The sequence below is a fragment of the Sturnira hondurensis genome, unplaced genomic scaffold, assembly GCF_014824575.4.
Source record: "Sturnira hondurensis isolate 20B ecotype Veracruz unplaced genomic scaffold, ASM1482457v3 Scaffold0018728, whole genome shotgun sequence".
In the NCBI taxonomy this organism is placed as follows: Eukaryota; Metazoa; Chordata; class Mammalia; order Chiroptera; family Phyllostomidae; genus Sturnira; species Sturnira hondurensis.
The window spans coordinates 5078343-5099800 of NW_028091359.1; the positions used below are offsets into that span (position 1 = coordinate 5078343).

A 21458-nucleotide genomic window follows, 5' to 3' on the forward strand; every position below is an offset into this window, starting at 1 on the left:
CTTGAGTGGAACCCTTAAATGTGATGTTTTAATCAGTGTTTAAGTGTTCTGATTTGTGGCTCTTTGTTCTATCAATTATTGTACTATTTATCATGTCTTTCATGATTTAGAGAGTTGTCTGTTTCTTCCTGAAGTTTTATTTTTGTTCTATGTATTAAGCGAGTTCATGTCTTGTGATACTTTTTGTTCTAAATGCAGTTTATCTAATATTTAACATATCCAAACCATTGTATGATTTGCATATGTGTTTTATACTGTCAACTTTTCATTATTATGTTTTCACTGTATCTGAGAAATGCCATAGTTGAAAATTTTCTTTTATTCTAAGATCTTTTTTAACTTCATTGTTTATCCTATTTATATTTAATATAATTATCATTGTATTGGATTTAAATATGTCATAACTTTAATGTTTTCTTTTTATCCTGCCTATTCTATCATTTTAAAATGTTTATCCTAAGCCTTTTCCTTTCTTGCTCTCATTTGGATTGATTTTTAAAAATTATTTCATATTTTTCTCCTTCACTAGTAGCTAGATCTTATTTGGTGTTTCTCTGAGAAATACCACATCTTTAATATGCCAAAGTTTGATGTTACTAGTAACCTTACTAACTCTCAACCAAATGAGGACCTTAAAATATTAGCTCAGTTTACTACTACTGACTTGGTGGCGGTGGTGGTCTTTGTTTTTATTTTGCCTTTTTATTTTTTTGTTTGCCTTATAAAACATTATAGTTTTAAACTGTCACTTTTCATTCAGATTGATCTGTATATTTAGCTCTTTCTTTGTACTCCTTTTAAAAAATATTTTATTTATTTATTTTTAGAGAGAGGGAAAGGGAAGGAGAAAGAGTGGGAGAGAAATATCAGTGTATGGCTGCCTCTCACGTGTTCCCTGCTGGGGACCTGGCCTGCAACCCAGGCATATGCCCTGACTGGGAATTGAACTGACTACCCTTTGCCTCACAGGCCCGTGCTCAATCCACTGAGCCACACACCAGCCAGGGCTCTTTGTACTTCTTGAATGACATCTCACACCTTCTACCTACGGTCATTTTCTTCTGCCTGAATTATTACTCCTTTGGTATTCTTTTCTGTATCTATTAGGTGGTAACTCTCTAGGTTTTTGGGTTTTTTAATGCCTTTATTATCCTTTTATTCTTGAAAGATATTTTCCCCATTTATGTTTCTAGATTGTCATTTTTTTAAACAATTGAGAATTTTATTATCTTCTGGCTCCCACTGTTACCGTTGAGAAAAAACTTTCATTTACTTATCTCTTGGAAAGTATCTGCTTGTTTTCCCCTGACTGCTTTTGAAATCTGTGATGTTCTGCAGTTTTATTAAGATGCATCCTTTTAATTCTTTTTTTTAAAATATTTTATTTATTTATCTTTAGAGGGGAAGGGAAGGAGAGAGGGAGAGAAATATCAATGTATGGTTGCCTCTGCCGAGGACATACAATGTATCGTGTGTCCCCTGCCGGGAACTGGCCTGCAACCCAGGCATGTGCCCTGACTGGGAATCGAACTGCAATCCTCTGGTTCGCCAGCCTGTGCTCAACCCACTGAGCTACACCAGCCAGGGCTCCTTTTAATTCTCTTGCTTGTGATTTATTGGGCTTCTGGTATCTGTGGGATGGTGTCTTGTGCCATTTCTGGATGATTATTAGCTATCGTCTCTTCAGATATTCTCTCTCCCCTATTCTGTTTTTTCTCCTTTTATGAAATTCCAGTTAATGATATGTTAAACCACTTCACTTTGTCCCATCCCCCTTAGCTTGTTTTTTCTGTTTTCTTTTGGTCTCTATGCTATATTCTGGATAGTTTCTTGCCTTTCATTTCCCAGATTCTCTGTTTTGTTATACCTGATTTGCTGTAAGCTCCACTGAATTCATATATGTGTATGTGTGTGTGTATTTTTTAAAAAAGAGTTTATTTATCTTTAAAGGGGAAGGGAAGGAGAGAGGGAAAGAAATATCAATGTATGGTTGCCTCTCATGTGCCCCCTGACGGGAACTGGCCCACAACCCAGGCATGTAGCCTGACTGGGGATCGAACCATGGTGGTTTGGTTCGCAGGCCCTCATTCAATCCACTGAGCTACACCAGCCAGGGCTGCATTCTTAATTTTTGTTATTATGCAGAGTGGGGCAAAAGTAGGTTTACAGTTGTGACTACTCAAAACACAGTTTAAAAAGCTACTGTAATAATCATAACCTGCTTGTCTTTTTCACTATGAACAATTGTAAATCTACTTTTACCTGACCCTGTATTTCCCTGCAGATGTTTACAAGATTATCTTTTTACCATTTTAAATGCAGTAGAAAGTTCTTAATCTGTGTCTGATAATTTTGGTATTTGGAGTTTTTATGAATCTGTTTTTTGTTTTTCCTAATTGTTGTTTGGGAGCTTATTTCTTTATGCTTCATTTTTTTTGGACAGCATTCTGCTTATTGTTCTTGAAAAGTCTTGTAAAATTTCTTTGCAATTTAAGATAAAGATGCATTTCTCCAAAGAGGATTTCATTTGCTCCTTCCAAGTGTCTAGAGAGTCTACCAATTCAATATTATTTTTAAGATACTGAATTTGCGGCTTGCATTTTGTTTGTTTTTGACATTTTGCTTTCTGTTTCAGCCACTCTGGCAATGCTGATTTGAATTCTGTTAGGGGATGCCCTAGTTCTAATTCAAATTAGAAAATTTGAATTTTCTGCCCTGGCTGGTGTAGCTCAGTGGATTGAGCTTGGGCCTGCAAACCAAAGGATCGCGGTTCGATTCCCAGTCAGGGCACATGCCTGGGTTGCGGGCCAGTTCCCAGCAGGGGACTCACGAGAGGCAACCATACATTGATATTTCTCTCTTTCTCTCCTTCCTTTCCCCTCTAAATAAATAAAATCTTTTAAAAAAAAAGAAAATTTGAATTTTCTCAGGGGACCCCCAACCCCCTTATTGCCAAGGCAACTTCCCCTGCAGCTCCCTGAGGGTAGGGGAAATTTTTCTTCTGGTATACATTATCCCTGAGAGTGTCTAGCTTTTAGGAACCCCAGCTTGAATTGGGAACTGTTTTTTACTGAACCTGGGTGAGCTTTTTCCTGTGACTGTTTGCTTTGTACTGTGGTACCCTGGAAATGGAAATGAGGATCTGCAGATATCCTTGGGGCTAATGGGACTTTGGTGGTACTTTTACCTGTCTTGTGTTTCTCAATTCCCTTAGGTTTGACACTGGCAGATCCCTATTTTATCGAGTGTTTGATCCTGCTTTCTAAGGGAAGGTGGTTGGTTCCGATATCCTAGCCTGCTCTATTTTCAGAAATAGTTTTAAACCTATTAGTTCTTGGAAAATTTTTATTAAATATGTAACAGAATGATAAAATTGAGTATTGTAGCTTTGATGATACATTCTTTCAAGTAGTGAGAATATTGCTATGAATGAATATCACAAGTGTTCTGGAGCTTGAATTTGAACCATTTTATTTGGTAAGGTAGGAGTGTTGGTCTTAAGGAGGTGGACTCTACTTATAGATCCTTTTACAGGATCATTTTGGTTATTTTTATTTTTTAAAATGAAAATGTTAGTTTTTCCTGATAAAGGGATATATACTTACTTTGAAAGTCCAACAATTCAGAAGTGGTAAAATAGAAAGTCCCCTTGAAGAGAACTAGTATTAAAGAGTTTAGTGGTCATATATTTATGTGTACATGTGTGTTTATATGCTAAATTTCCTTATTTTGTTAGTTTTGTTAACCAATATCCTGTAAACATTTTATGTTCTATAAGTAGTGGTATAATGAATGTTCGTGTGTGTGTGTATAATGTATACTTATTCAGTCTTTTCTTTTATAAATTTCCAAAGTATTATTTCCAAGTCAAAGAATATACTCGCTTTAAAATGTCATTACATAATTGCTAGCCAGTAATCAGCAGTTCGAGAGTCTTGGTTTCTACATATCCTTCTAATACCGAATTTTATCATTGTAATCTTTGCCAGTGAGCAAAATACCTTGTTTTAACTTACATTATTTCCTATATTTAATGGCCTTTGGATTTTTCCTTTAATGCTTGTCCAGGTCCTTTTCCTATTCACTTTTTAGGGCATTTGTGGTTTTTGTTTTCTGATGGATAGGAGCACATTATTTATTAAAATTGTTAATCATCATTGATATTGTAAATATTTTTTCCTGTTTGTAATTTTGTTTTTTAACTTTGTTTATGTTGACTTTCACCATTGAGAAGTCAAAAAATCTGAAGTGATTGAATTTATCAGTGTTCTTCTTTCAAAAAGAATTCATAATTACTGGTTTCATGTTATTCTTAGATGTTCCTACATGGTTTGTATTTTTAATGTCATGTTGAAAAAGTCCTTCACCACTAGAAAGTCATAAAAGCATTTGTTTATATTTTCTTATAAAATTTTTATATGATACAAGGAAACAGTATTTTCTGTTTTTCAAATATCTATGTAAATATTCTACCATCTTTTTAATAAGTTTCTACTAATATAAAATATATTGCTTTAATCACTAATTATATATCCATATTATATGGTTATCTTTCCAAATTTTCTATTTTTTTTTAAAGATTTTATTTATCTTTAGAGAGGAAGGGAAGGAGAGGTGAGAAACATCAATGTATGGTTGCCTCTCAAGAGTCCCCTGTTGGGAACTGGCCTGCAGGGAACTGGCCTGCAACCCAGGCATGTGCCCTGACTGGGAATTGAACCGAGATCGTCTGAGTCGCAGGCCCGCGCTCAATCCACTGAGCTACACCAGCCAGGGCTGCAAATTTTCTATTTTATGACACTGATCTATATACTCCCATATCAGTATTATACTCTTGCTTTACCAGTATTATAATGTTGCTTCGTTTTAATAGTTAGGCAAGTTTCCCTGATAGTCTTTATTAAAAATTGTGTGGCTAATTTTAATTATTTTTCCAAGTGAACTTTAGAATTCATTTGTGAAGTTCAACAAAATCAATTCCCCAAAAGAGAGCAAGTGGGAACCCAGATGGTTGCTCACTGTACCACCATGACACTCTAGCAAAAAAAGAAAAAGAAAACCAAAAAAAAAAAAAAAGCACTAAGCATTGGCTTTTAGAGAAATTTGACATCTATAAAATTTGAATACAGGAGCATAATATTGCCATTTAATTTAGCTCATTTAATTTTGTATCCATCAGTGAAGCTGTAGTTTTTCTTCGTATGTTGTATAATCTGCATATTTCTTAAACGTATTTCTGAATATTTTACAGATTTCTTTGAAATTTTGAATCTGCTTTTTCTTCTATTACAAGTTCTGATTATAATCAGTGATTGTTAGTAAATGGGGAAGCTGTTGACTTTTGTATATTTATTTTATATTTAACTATCTCACTGGACTCTTACTTTGTTTTTCAGTTGATTTGTTTGGTTTCCTTTGTGAATAATTATATCATCCAAAAATGATACTCTTTAAATTTTTACTACTTGTGTTTATACTTCATATTTTTCCTTATCACATTGACCAGAACTTTTATAAAAATGTTGAATGATTGTGCTATTAATGTGTTAATAACCAGTTCTTCTACTTCCTAATGTTAATGAAAGTATCTCTACTGTAGCATTATTAATTATATTTATGTTAATTTATGGAAAAATAGTCTTTGTTATATTAAAGGTATTTCTTACATTAAAGTCGTATACTTCCAGTTCCCCACCCCCCTTAAGAATTGTCCAATAATACGCAAAATCTTTTTGTCATGTGAAGGGAAGAATCTTGACTTTTTCCCCCTCCTAACATTAATGTAATTAATTACATTAATAGATTTCCTAATAATGAACCATCTGCCCACTTCTGGAATAAATCATACATAATTGTGATATTTTATTCTTATACTGTAGTATGGAACTTGTTTTGCTTGTATTTATTTCAGCTTTTTTTTCCATCTAAGTGTAATATGATGGGAATAGAATTCAGAGTAAAATAAGCTTTACCTATAAAGTAGGAAACAAATGTCTTAATCTTTATTTACTTGCAGGATAGAGAAAACATTTTCTTTGTAGGATTGAGGGTATTACGAAGTTGATTTGTTGAACTCTATAAAGTAACCTGCAAATTCAGAGTTAAGTAAACAGAACCTTTACACTGTAATCTTGCAGAATTTGAGTAAGGTAGTAATTCAGGTTTATAAATAGGCTATAATGCAGTGATTATGTTATTATGTTCTCCATGCTTGTTTTCAGAGAAGGTGTTTATTTCTTAATCCTCACCTGAGGATATGTTTATTGATTTTTAGAGAGAAAGGAAGGGAGTTGGGGGAGAGAAAGAGAAAGAGGGTGAGAGAGACACATTGATTGGTTGCCTCCTATAGAGGTCCCGACCAGGGACTGAACCCGCAACCTAGGTATGTGCCCTGACTGGGAATTGAACCTGAAATCTTTTGGTGCACTGGATGACGCTCCAACCAACTGAGCCATCCAGCCAGGGTGAGAAGGTGTTTCTTTAAAAAATCGTTATCATATTTGGTAACTGTGTTTTAACCTGTGGCATATTTTACAATATCAGATGTACTTTCTCATAATTTGTGTTTTCTTTAATGTTTTCCAGCGGCGAGTAGAACAGCCCCTCTATGGTTTAGATGGCAGCACTGCAAAGGAGATATCGGAGGAGCAGTCTGCTCTGCCAACCCTGATGTCCGTGATGCTAGCGAAACCTCGGCTCGACACGGAGCAGCTGGCACAGAGGGGAACTGGCCTCTGCTTCACTTTTGTTTCAGTGAGTACTGAGCCTGGGTTTATGCAGATCCTTGCTGTCCTGGAGCTCCTCGATGAAGTTGGAATAATTATTTAGGTAGAGAGATGATGTTTCTAACTCTGTGTCACTTCTAACGATAGTGATAGGCTTCTTCTCAGTTTCCTTGATTTAAGGGGTTTAGAGAGACTGTTTTGTTAATGTCTGAGCACACCATGGAAGGAAAATGACTTCTTAGGTTGACAAAGAAGCAAAGAAAATACAGATCCAATTCCATTCTACCAAAGTACTTGTGTAATTAAATATCAAATCTCCAAATTCCAGCCATCACTTATTTAAAGCAATATTCAAGTCAGTAAAATTTTAGCATGTAGTCAGGCATTCCATAGCTTGCTTACAAGTTATTTCCCCTCTGGTATTTGGGTGACCTATGTGTTTGCCTTCTTTCACCTCTTTCAGAGTGCTGATATGGTTACTTTTTCCAGGAATATTTGGTTATCTATTTGCTCTTTTCAGCTTCCTCCTTTTTCTCCCTCCTTACTTGGATCCCATTTTTATTTGCCAAATTACAACGCAGTTTGACTCAAGTTTCTACTTTTCTTAGTTTCTGTGCCCTACCAAGTACTCGTTGGTGGCCAGGGATGCTATAAAGAAAGAGAAAGTCCTGTTGCTCTATTCTTCCATTCTTAGGGGAATCTTTTGGAGCTAAAGTCATCACTGATTTAAATTCCTTTCTCTCTTAATGGTTCATTTTTTTTCCCAGTTATAATCTGAATTTCTTATATTGGCTCTGGGTTCTTAGTCATTCATCCATGTGCAGTTGTATCCAAAAAGTCCATGAAAATGATGGATGTCTTAAGGAATGGAAGTAAAAATAACAAAATAATTAGAGGGAGAATCATAGTGCATTATTCAGACTGTTTTCTTACAATTATTGTTTTCCCTCAAGAAAGAGAATACAACTTTCAAAGAACACACGGAACTTTTTAATCATCAAAGGAGTGGAGAAACTCAGAGGAAACATGGCATAAGACGGGAGACTTGACCAGTATGTTATTACGGGCCTGACAGCAGGGTGAAGTCGTTTGTATGAGAGTGCAGTAGTTCTCTGTGGTTTTAGTTTAAAAAGTGTGTATGTCCGTCCCTATGTTTATAATATATGTTTACGTATATTTTATAGTGTGTTTACTATTTGCGAATATTTGTTAAATCTTCAACTTAGATCTAACTTTCCAGGCAGTACCTTGGATAATAAGGGGGGTTATTTGTCTCTTTGTTCTTTTATTGCCTTGAAAACTATCTTCATTTCACTTGAGGGGGAGCTCCCTTTGTTTATTCCACAAATATTTTTGAATGCCCCCTGTGTGACAGGCATATGCACAGGATTTTGATAAGCAAGAACTCATTTCCCTAATGTAAGCATCCCCTAAAGGTATAGGCAGGTAGGTGTTGGAGGATGAACATGGAGACAACCACCTGCTCATTCCTATCAGCAGGCACATTGAGCCTGTTGGAGGAATTATAGATGCTACAGCTAGATTGTTCTTAGGCAAAGAGACACAGCAGCAGGGAGTTAAGAAAATGGTGTATCAGAAAACAAGGAAAAAGAACATGTTGTATGAGTATGGAATGCTGTATGAAAGAATAGGGAAACATTATAAATGCTGTATGAAAGAATATGGAAACGTTATAAAAACTGAAAGCCTGACTGCTTTGGTACACTTCTGTTTCTCTTTGCTTCTCTGCAGTTCCAGCCAGAATATAAGCTTACTACTAATAATAAGTCTGAGAAAAGCAAAAGAGTTAACATTAATATACAATAAATGTGAATCAATAAAGACAAGCAGTTTTCTAAGAAAATAGGCAAAGGCCATGAGCAGACACTCACAGGAAAAAAATAGCGACTGACCACATGAAAAAAAAATGCTGAACCTCAGTCATAGAGAAATGCAGAATAAGACAAGATAACATTTTTGACCTGTCAAATTGGTAAAGATAATAAGTTTGATCATTTTCAGTATAGGTGATAGTTTAGACATACAAGCTGTTCTCTGTCAGTTGGTACAGTCATTTGGACAAGTTGGGAAAGTATCTCCATGTTCAGTTTACATATTCTTAGGTCCAGAAATTCCATTCCTATAAAAATGAGATTTTAGGAATCTGTATATTGATTTTATATTGCTTATTATATTGTTTATAATTACAAAAATCTGGAAGCAATTTCCTTCCGCCAGTGTTTCAAAGAGCCTTAAAAGGAGGATGTCTGTGACTTCCAGTGTCAGAACTTATCAGGGATGATTTATTAGCCACAGTGATCACTGTCTTCTCTAGCTGCTCCCTCTTCTCTAGGCTTCCCCTCTTTTGGTTCTTCCTCGTTTCCTAGATCTTAAAATATTGGAGTGCCGCAGGGCTCAGTCTGCACGCTCCTTTGTCTACCTTCATTCTCCACATAATCTCATTTTCTTTCTTTGATCTAATTATATTCCTTATGGAGAAGACTTAAAGTGTGTATCTCCAGCCCAGAGCTGTGCCCTGAGTTCCAGACCTTTATAGTCGGTTGCCACAAGCCATTTTGTCTTCTCGTATAATAAGCATATCATATTTAACATGTCCCAAACTGAAGTCTTCATTTTGCCCCCCAACTTTCAAACTCTTTTTTTCCCCACAGCCTTCCACATCTCAGTAATTGTCAGCTTTCCTTCTAATTGTTTAGGAACCTTGGAGTCATTCTTGTCTCTTCTCTATTTATACCCCAATTACAAATCCATCAGCAAATCTAAGTGATTTTACCTTCATTTTACCCATATATATGGGGCAGGGGTCTGAGAGGGAACAATGGTGCTTGCTCTCCTCTCTGCCGGCTTTCAGTTACTTCCCCTGCTTCCCCCAAGCAAATTGAGCCCTTCTGGTGCTGATTCCTATGTGGGTGGACTTGTACATGTTCTAGGATCCTGTGGGTCTCTCCAGTGAACTCTCCTGTGAGGCTGGGAGTTTCTTCTGGCACCTCAACCCCCACAGGTATTTTCAGTTGGTATTTTGAGGCTTTAGTTTCCTGCCCTGGAGCCTCGAGTTGCTCCCCAGTTTCACCTGGTTTATCTGTGAGAGAATGTTGGACCACCTGGTCCACCAGCTGCCTTGTGCACCACACCCTGCTGCACAGTCAGCTTCCTCGCCGGGTCTGCCCACTGCCACCCCACGCTCCGGGGTCTGCCAGCCACTGCTCTTTTTGTCGTGACACCCCTCCACCCGGCCACCAACTCCGCCCCTTCTACCAGTCTGGATGAATGTGTCTACTTTAACTCCTTGTTTGTTGGACTTCCATACGGAGGCACAGTGTGTCTACCTATGCCTCCATCTTGGCTGGAAGTCCTAAATAGTTTTTTAATGCCAGGTCTGTTATTTTCTTAAAAGCTTGATGTTTTAAAAGTGTAGATATAGTTTTTTTTTAATGCTGAAGTATTTTTAAGTTTATTTCAAAAATCTTGATCATCTATCTCTAAGTAACTTAACCGGCATTTTCTGAAAAATATTAACATTTTCATAGATAGCCAAATTAACATTATCACACTTGCCTTTTATTCATGTCTATTCTAATGTAAAATAGAATTTACCTCACAATCTGGGCCTTTGGGGTTGCACCAACATAGTTCTACTAGAAAGGCCGGTTTAGTGCTTAGTTTTTTCCTTGTAATTACAATTTTAACTTTTTAAATAAACTTGCACCCTGGCTGGTGTGGGTCAGTGGATTGAGCGTTGGCCTCTGGTTCGTTTCCTGGTCTAGGGCACATGCCTGGGTTGCGGGCCAGGTCCCCATAGGGGGCATGGGAGAAGCAACCACACATTGATGTTTCTCTCCCTCTCTTTCTCCCTTTCCTTTTCTAAAAATAAACAAATGAAATCATAAAAGTATCTGTGTAAATGAACTTTAAAGTAAGGATCAATAGCTGTATCAAATGGTGATAGCTAGCTTTCTCTTTAAAAATCATTATGGTCTCATGGCCTTTTATGGATTTATACAGTAAATGTAATTACTCTTTGGTCCTCAGTTGGCATAGCCTTATTTTTCCTTCCATCAGTTGATGGGCATTTGGGTTGTTTCTGCCTCTGGGTTATTAGGAATAATATTACTGTGAATATTTAGTTGTACACAGTATGGGCGTATATTTTCATTTCTTTGTGGCATATACTGAAGAGTGAAATTGTTGGGTCATATGGTAACTGTTTTTAAGGTACTGCTAGTCTGTTTTCCAAGGGAGGTGCACTACTTTACAAGTCCAGCAGCAGCATATGAGGGTTCTCTATATCCTCATCATCGCTCGTTTTGATGGTAGCCATCCTAGTGGATATGAAGTGGTATCTTACTGTGATTTTGATTTGCATTTTCTGAAAACTAATGATTTGAGCTTTTTTTTTCATTTGCTTATAACCATTTATATATATTCCTTAGTTAAATGTCTGTATAAATTTTTTGCCTAATTTTAAATTGTATTGTCTTCTTGTTGAGAAATCTCATAAGATTTCTTTTTATATTTTGGGTATTTGACTCTTGTAAAATATGTAATTTACAAATATTTTCTTTTGTGGATTGTTTTACTTTCCTTTTTTTGTTTTAATTTTTGTTAAGAGTTTATTTGAGCCAAAATGAGCACATATGCTAGTGAGCAATATCTCAAATGCTCCAGAGAATATGTTTTGCTTTTTTTGTTCCTTGATCAACTTTTTTCTTTTTCTTTTTTAAGAGAGAGAGGGGAAGGGAGGGAAAAAGAGAGGGAGAGAAATATCTCTGTGAGAGAGAAACATCCTTGCGAGAAAGATAGAGAGAGACATCAATTGGTTGCCTCTCACGTGCATCCCAACTGGAGACTGAACCCATAACCTAGGCATGTGCCCTGACCAGGAATTGAATCAACAACACTTTGCAGGATGACGCCCAATCAACTGAGTAACACTGGTCAGGGAAGTTCTTTAACTTTTTATTTACTTATATTTTTTAAGTTAGTTTCACTTTTCGGTTACAGTTGACATACATTATTATATTAGTTTCAGGTGTGCACCCCAGTGATAGGCCATTACATAACTTACTAAGTGATCATCCCAGTAAATCTTGTAACTCATCTCATACCATACATCGTTATTAAAATATCATGGACTCTATTCCCTATGCTGTACTTTACATCTGCGTGATTGTTCTGTAACAACCAGTGTGTACTTCTTAATACCTTCACTTTTATCACCCAGTTCCAACCTCCTCTTTTTGGGCAACCACCAAAATGTTCTTTTTATCTATGAGTCTGTTTCTGTTCTTGTTCATATATTTTGTTTTTTAGATTCAGTTGTTGGTACATATATATTTATTTTCATTTTATTGTTCATATTTTAAATCTATTTTTCCTTCTTCTTAAAGAAGACCCTTTAACATTTCATGTAATGCTGGTTTGATGGTGATGAACTCCTTTACCTTTTTCTTCTCTGGAAAGCTCTTTATCTGTCCTTTGATTTTAAATGATAGCTTTCCTGGGTAGAGTAATCTTGGTTATAGGTCCTTACTTTTTACAACTTTGAGTATTTCTTGCCAGTCCCTTCTGGTCTGCAAAGTTTCTGTTGACAAATCAGCTGTCAATCTTATGGGAACTTGCCTGTAGGTAACTAACTTCTTTTCTCTTGTTGCATTTAATCTTTAATTTTTTCTTTAATCTTTGGCATATTAACTATGATGTTTCTTGGTGTGAGCCTCTTGGGTTCATCTTGTGTGGGACTCTGAGCTTTCTGGACTTGTATGTTTATTTGCTTCACCAAGTTAGGGAAGTTTTCTTTTCTTTGGGTTTTTTTTTTCCCCAAATAGGTTTTCAATTTCTTGGTCTCTCTCTTCTCCTTTAGGCATCCCTAGCAAAATGTTGCCATGTTTGAAGTAGTCCCAGAGGCTCCTTACACTATCCTTATTTTCTTTTTGCTGTTCTGATTAGGTGTTTTTGCTTTTTTATATTCCAAATTGCTGATTTGATCTCAGCTTCATCCACCCTACTGTTGATTCCCTGTAAATTCTTCACTTCTTTTTTTTTTGTAATCCTCACCCAAGGGCATTTTTTCATTGTCTTTTAGGGAGAGAGGAAGAGAGAGGAGAACATCGATTGGTTGCTCCAATACATGCCTGGCCTGGCCATCAAACCCATGTGCCTTGAGCAGGAATTGAACTTGCAGACCTTTGTTTATGGCACAATGCTCCAACCAAGTCACACTGGCCAGGGCTGTTCTTCATTTCTGATTGGTCCTCACTAAAGTTCATTGCTTATCCTTACAATGAGTGTTTTGAACTCTGCATCTAGTAGATTGATTGTCTTCATTTTGTTTTGTTTTTTTTCTGTAGTCTTCTCTTCTTTCATTTGGAACATGTTTCTTTGTCTACGCCTTTTGGCAGTCTCCCTGTGCTTGTTTCTGTGTGTTCTGTAGAGCTGTTTCCTCTCCCAGGCTTAGTAGAGTGGCCTTATGTAATAGGTGTTCTGTAGGGTTCCTTGGCACCGCCTCCCTAATCACCCAAACTGGGTACTAAACATGTGATCCCTACATGGGCTGTGTACACCCTTCTCTTGTAGTTGAGCCTTGATCGCTGTTGAAATCTCACTGAGAGGGATTTACCCCCAGGCCTCTCAGCTGCAAGAACTGGCTGCAACCATGAATCTGATCACTGACCATCGACCACTGTGGAGGATCAGCTGTGCAGGGCCTCCCCTACAGAGCAGGACTTTAGTGGACTCTGGTGCCTGCTGAGTTTACCTCTTGAGTGTGTTGCTTGTAGAGGTGGTTGGATGGTAATGTTTTGACATGTTCTGAAACTGTCCTCTGGGTGTACTGTCTCCGAGGTGCAAGCCAAGGTCAGCTGCTGCTTGTGTTCTGCACATTGCCACCTAGCATGAAGTACAGAGTGATATGTAGATGGCTGCTATTTGTGCTGGGCTTGGAGGTGCCCAGGTGAGGCCAAGCTGTGAACCAAGGCCAGCTGTTGCTAGTGCTGGGGCTGGGGCCATTTAGGAAGAGGTAGGGGGCACTCTAAGGCCGAATGCTGCTTGGTTGAGTGAGAGATTTTAGGAAAGTCTGAAGTGTGAGCCAAGACAGGCTTGGAAAAGCCACTGGAAATAGCTTGGGGGGGCCTGTAAGTTGGGGGCCTCAGGGAAATACCAGGTTGGGTCAAACAGTGTTGGCCAGGTTGGTGAAGTCTAAGATAGGTGCCTGTCTGATGGATGGCTCTGTGGGAGAAGAGCTTATTAAAGGAACAGTGACCTCTGCCAGCATTTCTGTCTGGGAGAAGTCTGCCACCCAGCTCTTGCCTTGATGCTGGACAATTTAGTTTCTCCCCAGGTGTCTGTGGTGCCTTTCAAGCTGCTGCCCCTGTGTTGGAGCTCAGAGGGAGTAAGTCCATGCACAGACCCTTTAAGAGTGACTGTGCTAGGGACTCCAGAAGTCCTCCATCTCCCTTGTCCTCAGTCTCCGCCAGTTTTTACAGCCACAAGTTATGGGGACTTCTCTTCCTGGCACTGGAACTCTGGTCTGGGGGGCCTGATGTGGGATTGGAACCTCTTCTACCCAGGGGAGACCTCTGTAGTTGAGGTGTCCCTCCTGATTTTTATCTGCCATACGTGAGTGTGGGATCAGCCTGTTCTGCATCTCTGCTCATCTTACCAGTCTGGATGTGACTTTTTTAATTCCCTAGTTATAGGACTTTCATTCACCTAGATTTCAAGTGGTTCTGAATGATGGTTCTGTAGTTTATTTGTAATTTTGATGTTGTGCGAAGAGGCAAGTACCACATTTATCTATGTCTCGTCGTTATTGTTTTACTTTCTCGATAGTTTTCTTTGAATCATAAAACTTTTTAATTTTCAAAAGTACAATTTGTGGTATTTTTTTATCTTTTGCTTATGCTTTTTAAAAGAAATTATGTTTATTTTTAGAGAGAGGAGGAGGGCGGGAGAAAGAGGGAGGAAGAAAATCATCAATGTGAGAGAGAAATGTCGACCGGATGGCTTTTGCACACACTCTGACCAGGGACCGAACCCGCAACCCAGGCACATACTGTGACTGGGAATGGAACTGGCGACCTTTTGGTTTGTGGAAGATACCCAGCCAACTGAGCCACAGTTGTCAGGGCTGCTTTTGCTTTTAGTGTTGTAGCTTTACCTAACATAAGGCCGTGAAAATCTACTTCTGTGTTTTCTTCTTAGTACATATTTAGCTTTTATATTTAGGTCTGTGATACATTTTGTGTTAATTTTTCTGTATGGGCCCAAGTTTGTTCTTTGACATGTGGATATCAAGGTGCCTTAGCACCATTTGTTTGAAAAGACTTTCTTCCATTGAATTATCTGAGCACCTTTGTCAAAAATTGATTGTAAACATAAAGACTTTATTTCTGGACTCAATTATACTCTGTTGATCTACATGCCTATCCTTATGCCAGTACCATCATTGTCTTAATTACTGTAGCTTTGTAGTAATTAAGTTTTGAAATCAGGAAGTTTGATTTCTCCAACTTTGTTTTTTCTAAGGTTGTTTTAGCAGTTGGCTCTCATATCCATGTGAATTGTATAGGTTCAGCTTTTTTTGGTATTTTATTTAATATTTATTGCATTTTTCCCATTATCCATCAGTCCCCTTGTATTCTCCTCCTTCTAGCAATCACTACACTATTGTCCATGTCCGTGAGTCCTTTTTCCTTTTTGCTCAGTCTCACCACCCCCTAACCTCCCCCCACCGTACTAGCTATCATCCAGTTCTCCATCTATGAGTTTGTTCCCATTTTCCTTGTCAGTTCACTTTGTTCATTAGATTCCACATATGAATGAAATCATATGGTATTTATCTTTCTCTGACTGGCTTATTTCATTTACCATAATGTTCTCCAGGTTCATCCATGCTGTTGCAAAGGGTAAAATTTTTTTCTTTTTTATAGCTAAGTAGTACTCCCTTGTGTAAATGTCCCATAGTTGTTTTATCCACTCATCTATTGATGGTTGCTTGGGCTGCTTCCATATCTTGGCCATTGTAAATAATGCTGCAATGAACATAGGGGTGCCTGTGTTCTTTTGAATTAGTGTTTTGGGTTCCTTCAGATATATTTTCAGAAGCGGGATAGCAGGGTTAGAAAGCAGATCCATTTTTAATTTTTCGCTTTCCACAGTAGCTGCACCAATCTGCAAGAGGGTTGGTTCATCTTTCTCCACATCCTTGCCAGCACTTGTTAGTTGATTTATTGATGATAGTTATTCTGACAGGTGTGAGATGGTCTCTCATTGTGGTTTTAATTTGCATTTTTCTGTTGGTGAGTGAGTTTGAACATCTTTTCATAGGTCATTTGGCCATCTGTATGTCCTCTTTGGAAAAGTGTCCATTCAGGTTCTTTGCTTATTTCTTAATTGGGTTGTTTGGTTTTTTGGTATGAGTTTGATAAGTACTTTGTAAATTTTAGATATTAACCTCTTATTAGATGTATTGGTGACTGTGTTCTCCCATTCTGTGGGTTATCTTTTTATTTTGTTGATGATTTCTTTTGCTGTGCAAAAACTTAGTCTGATGTAGTCCCATTTGCTTATTTTTTCTTCTGTTTCTCTTGCCTAGGGAGATAATTGAGCTTTTAATTTCTGTAAACAGGGATTTATAGCAATTGTGTTGAATCTGTAGACCATTTTGGGGAATACTGACCTCTTAAAAATAGTGTTTTTCAATCCATGAACGTGAGATATCTTTCCTTTTATTTAGGTCTCTTTAATCTCTCTCTACATTTGTAGTTTTCAGTGTACAGGTTTTGCCCTTCTTTTGTTAAAATTATTTGGGGTTTTTTTTGGTGCTGTTGAAAATGGAATCATTTTAATTTTATTTTCAGATTGCTTGTTGATAGAATATATAGTTGATTTTTTCAGCCTTGCTGAACTTGTGTTTTAGTTGTAATGTTTTATTTTGCAGGACTTTCTGTATATAATATCATGTCATCTGTGAGTAGAGATAGTTTTAATTCTTTGTGGTCTGGATGCCTTTTATTGTATTTTATTGCCTAATTGCCCTGCCTAGAACCTCTAGTGCAGTGTTGAATACAACTGGTTCAAGTGGACATCCTTGTCCTGTTCTGATCTTGAGGGGAAAGCTTATTTTCTTTACAGTATTATGTTAGCTATTTGTTTTTCAGAGATGGCCTTTGGTTGGGGGAGTGAGAAAGTTCCTCGGTATTCTGAGTTTGTTGAATGTTTTTATCATGAAAGGGTGAAGAAAAAGAATTCTTTTTGAAGAAAAAGAATCCAATTACCTCCACATATGTTGAGGTAATTATATGCTATCTTTTTGTTCTTGAAGTCTAGCCACTATTTGTCTTTTTTCTCCATTAATGCTGCTTGTTGTATGGTAGGCATTTCTTTTTTTGTAGTTTCCTGTTTTTAAAATCCTCACTTGAGGATATGTTTATTGATTTTTGGAAAGCAAGAGAAACATCAATCAGTTGCTTTGCATACATGGCCTGACAGGGGATGTACCCACAACCTTTTGGTGCATAGGACAATGTTCCAACCAACCAAGCCACCTGGCCAGGGCATTTTTACTATTCTTTGATTATTCCTTTCCCTCTGGAAAGCCTATCACATAGTTCTGTAGTCTTGCGCTGTTCTGTTTCTTAACTTTTCTTTCATGTTCTGTTTGACTCATGTTTTATCTTTTGGGAGATTTTCTTGACATTGTCCTCCTGGTTACTAAATCTGTGTTCAAATTATGTTCTTTTTGTTATTTTGCTCATTCAGTTTTTAACTTTTTGATCATCTTATTTTACCATGTTTATTTTTCACATTCTTTGCTACTTTTTCACTTTTTAAAAAAATATTTATTTATTTTGAGAGAGGGGGGATGGGGAGAAAGAGAGGGAGAGAAACATCAATGTGAGGTTGTCTCCGGAATGCCCCCCACTGAGGACCTGGCCCGCAACCCAGGCATGTGCCCTGACTGGGAATCAAGCCATGACCTTTGGATCATAGCCCATGCTCAATCCACTGAGCTGTATCAGCCAGGGCTGCTTTTTCACTTTTATAGGTGTAATATGTTGGCCGTCTCTAAATATACTTGATTTTTAAAATTGTTTTTATTGAATTATCTGTTTTCTCTTGGATTAGGTTTTGCTTTTTTCATGTTGGAGCTTTCTTTTTGTGCTGTTGGTTTCCTTGAAAATATGTATTTAGCTTTTGTTGAATGAAGGATTAGGGTGATTAATATAGATTGCTGGTATTGATTTTTCTTTGTAGTAGCATAATACTGCTTACCAGAAAGCCCTCCCCCATAATGGCCAGAGGGCTAACTGTGATTTCTCTATAAGTGTCTGAGAAACTCTTGGCAGAAAGACCCACTCCTCTGCAAGCATCAAAATAAGGGAGGCATTATTTTGATGGGTAAACTTTTTCATTCTTTGCATTGTGTTCTCTTTCTTCCTCCATTTTATCAGTTGTGGAAGGCTGGGTGGGGTATTATGCCCACCCCCCCCACCCCCCGGCTTCTTAAGCTGCAGTGTTCAATTCAGGAGCCCTCACCTGAACCCACTTATTTTTTTATTTTAAAATATTTATGTCTTTCTAAAAAATTTATTCTTAAGAGACTTGTTCTTGTGCTTTATCCTGGGATCAGAGGCCATAGTACCTAGACCCCTCAGTACACAGGGTGTGAGGGGGGCGTTAAAAAGGAACCCTGTTGGACCGTGTAGATTTTAAAGGTCTGATAATTGTCCAGTGGCTCGTTTCCGGGTTTTGTAAATGTAAATCTTAGCATGGAGTTTTTTTAAAACTTCTTTATCCATTTCGTCACCTGTTTTTCTTTCCTTATAAGATTGTATTTATTTATTTTTAGAGAGAGGAGAAGGGAGGGAGAAAAAGAGGGAGAGAAATTATAAAAGTGTGGTTTCCTCCTTGCATCCCCTACCCGGGACCCAGCCTGCATCCCAGACAGGTGCTGACTGAGAATCAAACTGGTGACCCTTTGGTTTGCAGGCCAGTGCTCAAACCACTGAGCCACACCAACCAGGGCAGCCTGGAGTTTTGCAGAAATTCCCTTGAAAAGACCCAGCTTTTTTATTGCTGGTGTTTTAAGCTGTGAATCTTTTATTTCAGTTTCTCTATCAGTCTGAACCAAATTACTTTTTACCGTTTCTTAAAAATTTAAAGTTTTTAAGATTTTTCTTATTTTGATTTTCCCTTTTGTCTTAGTGTTGTTATGATTTCATTTAAAAGTATTTCATATTATTAGGTCTTTGGGAGATCCAGTCTGTCATCATGAATTAGAAGCCAATATTTTTTTAAAAGGAACAAAGAGAACAGAAGTCCAGGGAGGAATGGTTTGTGAGGTAGGGGTTAAATTAAATTTTCAAGTGCAGTGGCCTACTCAGCAAGGCTAACAGCTTCTATTCTCACTTACCTAGGACATGATGCAGTAATCAGGGGACGTGCTGGGAGACAGTAAGTGCTCTGTTTCCCAATTTGGCATTTCTGGTGTTCAACACAGGACCAGACACAGGGTTCGTCTTTTGAAAGGACTGCTTTTATTTTCATGAGAATTTGCTACTTCCTAACTTGTGTCCCACTTGCTTAACTTTGTTTTACTTATCATTAGGCTATTTATTTACACATACATTTTTATAGAAAGCTCTAATTTGGAAATATCTCACCAAATCACAGTCTAGCACCCTTAGTTTGCTGAAAGAAAACTTAGAATCAGAAATGAGGACATGTGAAAAAGCATTGTAGCAAAACACATTATCAAAATCTATAAATTTAGGGAAGAACATTTTAGTCAGTCATGTGCTTCTTATTTGACTCTTAAAAATATAATTCCAACAGTCATATTTGTTTAAAAAAACAGATATTTTTAAAAAGATTTTATTTATTTATCTTTAGAGAGGAAGGGAAGGAGAGGTGAGAAACATCAATGTATGGTTGCCTCTCAAGAGTCCCCTGTTGGGAACTGGCCTGCAGGGAACTGGCCTGCAGGGAACTGGCCTGCAACCCAGGCATGTGCCCTGACTGGGAATCGAACCGTGATTGTGTGGTTCGCAGGCCCGCGCTCAATCCACTGAGCTACACCAGCCAGGGCAATAAAAAGACAGATTTGAAAAGAAGATTGTTAGAGCAATCTAATGGTAACTGAATGACATAAAGCTTATATCACAGTGCAGTGTAATACTTGAGATTCATAGTGATGGCCCTTAATTAGTAAGAAGAGTTTAGATTTGTCATATTGCAGAAAGGAGAGAGAACATTTTTTGTTACTTGAACTATCCTAGACTTGGCTGTGATTGCAGCACTTAAAGGCTGCGCATGTTAGTTAACCTCTTTGAGACTGGTTCCTTATTCTTGACTTTGATCCCTACATCAGTCTTCTCTTTTTCTTTAGGGTCCTTGTACACATTCTCTCCCTGGACTGACCTATGATCTCTCTTTGACTGCTATCTCCTTCAAATCTTTAATACCGCTTTCTCAAGGAATTCATCCCTGACTCTCTTGGTTAGCTTATCCTGTTGTGTACTCTTAGAGCACTTATCCTAATTTACTTTTGCATTTATTATATGATTATTTGTTTAACTATTTCAACAAATATTTACTGAGTTGCTTAATAAATCTTCTTTTGCATTGTAGGCTTTATTAAGGGAATGTATTAACTGGTTCTGTGGATTTTGTTTTGGTTTTTCTTGGTCATTGTGTTCCTAGCAAGTAACATAGTGCTGAAACATGGAGTGCTCTATGGGAGTATTCTGTGGAGACGTGAGTAGTAGTTGAGTGAGTAAATAAAAATGGAGATAATGGTGCTGCCTACCTTACAAGGCTGTTGTGAGCCTTCAGTGTAAATACGTGTATGAAGTGCTTACCTTGCTTGTGTCCTGGTTATAACTCCCTGTAACTTAACAAGAGGCATTGAATCTACTGTGGTTAGGGAGAGTGGTTATTATGACGCATATGGCCCTCAGTTTTGTCCCACTCAGTAGCTCTGTGGTCCCACATAGGTGCTTAGTATCTCTGAATTGTATTTTCTTTATCTATAAATGGAAATAATAATAACCATCTGATAAGTTTTTGTGGGGATTATATGTGATTATGACATTGAAGCATATTGCTTAATAGATGGTGTTTATAGCATTGTTAACATGTTAATGAATAATAAAAATAAATATATAAAATACTGAAAAACTTACATATGTGAAAACACTACATTCTCTGATGAGTTAGTAGTACTATATTTCATTAGCCAGTAATCCTCAGACTGTCTATTATTTCCTGATTATGTCTGTGATGGGTTGTGCTATGTTGTTGGGTGCCACTTGTTTTTAAAAGGACTTTTGGGAGGATAATGATTGTGTATTCCTGAACAGTTGAATCACATTAAATCCTAATCCTTCTAAATTTAAAAATGCCTTAGAATGCCCTATGAATTGTGTAAAAGTCATAGTAAGCAAATGATATTATTAGACATTAATGTGGGCTTTTGGACCAGTGTGTGTTTATGGATTTAGGAGACTGCCAGTAGACCTCCTTATGTGTTCCAGGACCCCCAGTAGATCCTGAAACCACAATAGTATTGGTACTGTGTTTTTCCTATACCTTTTCACTTAAAGGAGGCACTTTTTGGCTTTGGCACATCTGAATTGTGAGCATCACTACTTGTGGTCTCTGGGGCCACTATTAGGGAAGGTTAAGGGTTATTCGAACACAAGCATTGTGATA

At 37.5% G+C, this 21458-nt stretch overlaps 1 protein-coding gene across 6 annotated transcripts in view; it reads left to right on the forward strand.

Annotated features, from left to right (window-relative positions):
• The window catches only part of TLK2 (tousled like kinase 2), a 123139-nt gene that overhangs the window by 48607 nt on the left and 53074 nt on the right, over positions 1-21458 (forward strand). For all 6 annotated transcript variants that reach the window (XM_037070362.1, XM_037070361.1, XM_037070356.1 and 3 more), the window contains one exon: positions 6586-6753. In XM_037070362.1, the coding sequence (XP_036926257.1) occupies positions 6586-6753 (168 nt within the window). The remainder of the gene's footprint in view (positions 1-6585; positions 6754-21458) is intronic.